Raw genomic sequence first — 6271 nt, 5'->3', positions numbered from 1 at the left:
TTCCAAGTTGTCGAGTCCTTCTGCACGGTCCAAGTATGCTAAATATTCTTCTGCATAATACTCCCTGCAACGCGTCAGTTCATTTATTATCAGCTGTATCGATAGATAATTCTGATCCTCGCGACGCAACGCATGCGCGGTACATTAACAGGAGCGTACGAAATCATGAATGTACCCGGCTTGTCATTTCGATTCCGGAACAGCACATTAATCGTAACAGCAAAATAAATTGTTAATGATACGAACAGTTTTGCTGCAACACACGTCTCGCATTGTTAGCATGCTGTCCGTTAAATATATAAAAGATCCATGCATAAAGATAATATATAATGTAGAATTTTCTAGTGACGGAACAAATTTCTCCTCAGGTTCTATAACCTTATTTATTCTCGGCAAAAAGATACGAACGAGGAAAGTAAAAACAAGATCTAATCGAAGTGCAATATTAGTGTCAGTAGTATGCGAGACCGTATTGTACTTGCAAATTGCGTACGCAGGCTGTGATTACATATCCGGCATGTGTATATTTTACTTCGGTTCAGAAGTGAAACAGTTAGACATTCAACGCTCAGCTGCTTATGGTGATGTTTATCCACTAACCGATAGTCATAATCGTTTGGTTACTAGTGTAGAAATAATATCTACAAGTACGGTGTCGATCATCGTCTTGAAAAAGAAATTTGGTATGTACTATAAACACTATCACGCAAATATTTTTCTCCTTGTTAAAAAAATTGATACTTCATTTTCAAAAGTTCAGTGTAACCTCTAAAATCGAAAAGCAAAATTTTCCATAGCAAAATATGATGATGACGAACAACTTGTTGTAATAGTTAATTTAATGTTTCGAATATTCAACCGATTGAAAAGCAAGTTTCATATGAAAAACAATTTGTTTTATTTTGTTCATTATATACACAAGTGTATTGTATATACATGTTTCTAGCACATTTTTAAGCAAAAACCTTTTCTTTTTGATTTTGTTACCTTTTTGTTGGAATCTCATTTGCTTGCTTGCTAACATCGGTTGCTTCAATTTCCAATACCGCGGTACAAATCTTTATATGGTTAGATATAGTTTTACGTAGAGATTATGGCATAGTTGCTCCGTATTCTTCTGCAAACTTTCGCATTAACGGACGGGTTCTGAAATCCTGCCTTTTAAGTGCATATGTAATCACGGTGCTAAAAACATGTTCATCATTAAGTTTGTCTCCAAATTGCGTACGATATATTAGTATTGTTTTTATGCATTCAGACATAAAAGAATCAAGTAAGACGAGTTCTGTTTTCTCCAACTTGGCATGAATAGTTACAGGAATGAAGTCCTTATTATTATTCTTAGACACACTTTGGATTTTTTGGACAAATGCTAGAAAAGATCCGGATTGACATTTTTATCCAACGTCTCCTCATTTTCATAATTTGTCATAGTTAATCTTTCAACTTTTCCTGCTCTTTGATAATTAAATATTTGTACAAAAATTAAACCCCGTACAAACGTGTCCAAGCTGAGAAATCGAATTCATTTATTCGAAATCGTTTCAAAATTATACAATGTTTTTGTAACAGTTAACTCCTTGAGCAACGCTACAAAAGTTTTAATGACTTTTTTAGTGTGTTCATCCTGACTTTTAGCGCATTATATCATGCAGTAAAGTAATATCGACTGGTGTCCCATATCACATTTCTGAATCCTAATGAGCTACTATAGCAATTGCTTGTATGATTGAAACAATGCTGCGGTCGAAAAATTGGTTCAAAGTCATCAATATCTAGTTGAAAATGTTGAATATGTTATTTATACGTTATTTATATGTTATTATATCGTTTATTTATACGGAATGATATGAGAGATATTTCACACGCTTCGTTTTTATGTTTTGTAATTTTTCAAAATATTGTTGCATTATAAGTTTCTCTGAACTGTAGGAATAATAAAAAGTATAAATAAAATTTGGTCAAAAAGGAGCTGTTTAAGTAACTGTTGAAACATTTCTTCTGCGACGTATATGCGTATATATTTTATACTTCAGCTTTAAATCCTTGTGCGTCTGTTTTCATGTATAGGTTGAGACGGTTCGTAAAATAAGTGTTTCATACATTAAATTTGAAAAAATTGATGTTAAGATATTTGATAAACTAGTGGTTTTTCGACATACATAGAACAAGACTTTTTTAGGGAATACCGAGATGGATCGCTCAATATACAAAGAAATATATGGACCCATTAAAAAAAATTTACGATGATCTTGAAATCTTACAAAAAAAATGATTCTCAGAGAAAACTTTATATGACATTTTATATTGCATGTGTCACGGAACTTGGATATTATTATGTTTTAAATTATTATTATTTGGAAAAATAATATAACTTTATCCTGTAGAGCGCTATCATACGACCATTAATTACAGAGATTTTTAGGTGTTTCCATTTAAATACCTCACCTTATATACAAAAGATATCTGCTTCCATCTTTTTCTATTTCAATAATCAAAAACGTCCAAATTTTTTATGTACTGATGATTTTCTATCTTGCATGAATAATATTGTTATTCGTATTGTTACAGAATCTAAACGAAATTTCTCCACTCTGTCACCAGTGGTTTACGACACCTCCAAACACTTCCTATACATACAACTTCCAAAACGATGCTCCTTTGTCGTTGTTTGGTGTCTAAATCTGATTCTGTGCTAGGTAATCCCTACTGACGAGTTTAGATAGTAAACCAGAATAGAACGTCTCTCGCATTTACTTCAACAACTCAAAAATTAGTACCAATGTCGCCACCTGTTAGTTTCGTGTTAGACCTGCAATGGGTCCAAATTATTGCCTTGATATATATACATATGTTTGAAACTGTACTGAAATCCGTGCTATTAATATATAACTACTTTGAGTCTTGTCCGCAAAAAATATATATAGAATTGTGCCCGAAGTATGTATGTGCTCGACATTTTGCTCCTGGAGTGAGGTCTTTGCGTATATATATAGGATGTCAATAAAAGTTGATGCCGCACTTCACGAGCATATAGTACTTATCAAAAGAACCAAAAAGTTCTTAATAAATATAGATCCAAAACCTTTAGTTTCAATGTTAGAGGAAGTCATTGTATCAGCTCACTCAACGAACCAACTGGTACACTATGAACTGTGCTTTTATGCATTAAACACCCCTAATAAGTAATATTCTTTAGACCCATGTACATTAAGACGTTTTTGCTGGTTTTAGCGAGTACTCGTACGCGCTTCTCAAGTTTGGTACCAACTTTTTTAAGCATCCTGTATATACATGTCTGAAATGAAAGGACATCGGGGCCCTTCTTTTGTAATGTTTGGGAAGGTTCCCAATACTCTAGTCCAGACATTTTATTATAGCTGTATTTAAATAATAAAACTGAGAAATAGTTGTTTATGATTTAATTCCGAAATTAATGACAGTGAACTTAGGCTCTAAGTGACATAATGGGTTGCTGAACGTAGCCACGGTCACGGGAGGGGCGTGTACCTAACAGCGGTATAGATTAATCAAATAGCTCTCCTTAAAAATAAAGATTGACCCGAGGGTTACAGAGAGGTACGGACAGGGGTATATAGGGGCAGTTACACTTGGACTAAGATTCAGTGCGATAAGTTCTACTTGTACAGTGAACAAGTACGTTGAGTCACACCAGAATCGTGTATCACATCGCATTCGTCATCCCGTTGTCCGTGGATTCGTTATCGAACTTAAATTCATTGTCATCGACTTCTAGATTATTCAATCGCCGCCATTACTTGTTAAATTCTGTAATAATCACGTTTGTATCAATAACTATCATCGATAGTACATAACAGCGATGGCCAATTCACGTGAAGATTCATTATTCGCCCCTAACTCCAATGATAACGCGACATATAAATACATAATACAACATAATATATGAATATGAAACAAAAGTGTAAATATTTGTGTATAAGTATAAATAATGTTGTATAAGTGTAAATAATGTAACAAACATTAAACATTAACAACGTAATGAATTCTGATCAAAAACGATGCTCATAAAAGTAAAGCAACTTTGCGAAAGCAGAATAAACGTCTATATCGTATAATTGTAAGAAAACATTTAATGCTGTGTTTAAATATTTCTAACATTTTGTAAGGAAATAGATAAATGTTTTACGTCACTTCTCTTCACAAAAACTTTTAACTTTTATTTCATAAACAGTAGAACATATATTTCGAATATTATTTTCTAATATGGTTCAAATTATAAGTTTTGGTCACCATAAATTTGAAATGATACGAATAATTTACAATAATATTTAGTACTACATTGTAATTAAATACGATAGATAAAAATGATTAATTTATTAGTTTGTATTGTCTTATTACTTTGTTCTGAACATTTTACACTGTTTTTAATTCATTATTTATTAAATATTTCAATTTCCATAGTTTTAAAAGAAAATGTTAACAGTTCTTCTTCTTACATTTTAGTCAATCGACAACGTGGACGAAAGACTGTGTATTTTCTTTAATTGTTTTGCGATCAGTGGATGTGAAAAAAATATTTTACGATGAATAACGAGGATTCTCTGCAGATCATTGAACCTACCTACTCGCATGTCTTCAACTTCGAAAAAACATACTTCTATCCAGACACTCAAAAATGGCTGCAGAAAAATTTTCAGTACTGCTACTACTGCTGTATTATTTACGTGATCCTAATTTTTGGCGGGAAGTATTACATGTCGAGCAGACCAAAGTTTGATTTGAAGGGTCCGCTTGCATTATGGAGTGGATTGCTTGCAGTGTTCTCCATTATTGGATTTTGTAGAACAGGACCAGAAATGTTCTCTACATTGAGACACCATGGCTTTTACCATAGTATTTGCATACCTAGGTAATGCTACTTTCATATTTTACCTTTGAATATATTTTCAGGTGAATGGCGATTTTAAAAAATAATTATTAATGAAACACTATTAATGAAATGAATTGTTATATGAAGTAATTTCTTATGCTTGGTATTTAGAGAACATTGATATGTGGAAAGAGTTAGTGAAATAGGAAATATATTTTTAATAGTTGTTTACGATATTATTCATATAATAATTCTCTAAAAAGATTTCACGTATAAATTTCTTTCTGAAATGAGTTCCATCGATTGATATAATCAGTTATGTCTACCAATTCGCAAAATATCGACCTATACTATACACATTGGATGATTATATTTCCAAATCAAAATAACAAAGTTCTTATTGTTTCATTGTATGGAACATAATACATGGCTTTGATTTACATGTCATATTCACAAAATGAATCGATATTTCAAATATGTTAATTTGTGATATACAATAAGAATGGAATTATTTTCTTTTCAGCAACCTTTTGCAAGATCATGTTTCCGGCTTCTGGACATGGATATTTATCTTATCAAAGATCCCAGAATTTGGCGATACGATTTTCATTGTGTTACGAAAGCAACCATTGATATTTCTACATTTTTACCATCATTTAACTGTTGTTCTCTACTCTTGGCTCACATATGCGGAGACTACAGCAGCCATAAGGTGGTATGTCGTAATGAACTACTTTGTTCATTCCTGGATGTATTCTTATTATACTTTGAAAGCAATGCAATACAAATTACCAAAAGGCTTTGCCATAATAATTACTACGATGCAGCTGGTACAAATGGCGATTGGTTGCATTGTAACTATCGCGGCTTACCATTATCGAGAAATTTATGAACTTGAATGCTACACTACGCATAAAAATTTTATATTTGGTTTCGCCATCTATTTCAGTTATTTAATCCTATTTGGAAAATTCTTCTTTAAGGCTTATCTTTCCGACAAAGGGAAAAACAAAGTCGGAAAGAACGTTTACGTCAATGGCAGAAAGGAATGTTATAAACCAAAGACTAGCTAAAGTATATCGAAGTTTGTGAAATCTTTTTCTATAAACGCTTTCTGATAACATTTCGTGAAAACACAACGTGTTTCAGAAGTCTGTATTAGTTCAAAACGATAGAAATTGGTTGTAACATAATGCCAGTGATAAGATATTTATATATTGTAAAACAATATATAATTAATATATTGTAAAACAATAATAGTGTTTTTGATGTTAAGATATGGGATATGAAGGTTTTCAAAAAAGTTACTCGTGAAAAAGTTAGAATAAATGAAAAATCAAGAGTGAAATTTCGTTACGCATATCTTTGAAATATTTTTAAGGAATATGTTAATAAGAGAAAAGGATTTACAAAAAATTC

The 6271-nt window shown here is 32.0% G+C and overlaps 1 protein-coding gene across 1 annotated transcript; it reads left to right on the top strand.

The window, feature by feature from the left end:
- The first annotated feature begins 567 nt into the window (after positions 1-567).
- On the top strand, positions 568-6065 carry LOC139995164 (very long chain fatty acid elongase 6-like). The gene is made up of 3 exons (XM_072018402.1): positions 568-683; positions 4486-4891; positions 5376-6065. The coding sequence occupies exons 2-3, from the start codon at positions 4566-4568 to the stop codon at positions 5923-5925; spliced, it is 876 nt and encodes a 291-aa protein (XP_071874503.1). The 5' UTR covers positions 568-683; positions 4486-4565; the 3' UTR covers positions 5926-6065.
- The last annotated feature ends 206 nt before the right edge of the window (positions 6066-6271 follow it).

The sequence above is a fragment of the Bombus fervidus genome, chromosome 15 (genome assembly GCF_041682495.2).
Source record: "Bombus fervidus isolate BK054 chromosome 15, iyBomFerv1, whole genome shotgun sequence".
Lineage (NCBI taxonomy): Eukaryota > Metazoa > Arthropoda > Insecta > Hymenoptera > Apidae > Bombus > Bombus fervidus.
This window is presented reverse-complemented; position numbering and strand designations above follow the sequence as displayed.

What these genes read in the sequence shown, in the direction of transcription:
- LOC139995164 (XM_072018402.1), top strand. Translation starts at nt 4,566, where the DNA reads ATGAATAACGAGGATTCTCTGCAGATCATTGAACCTACCTACTCGCAT. An exon ending in CATAGTATTTGCATACCTAG is followed by an intron (nt 4,892 to 5,375) that starts GTAATGCTACTT and finishes TTTTCTTTTCAG; the next exon opens with CAACCTTTTGCAAGATCATG.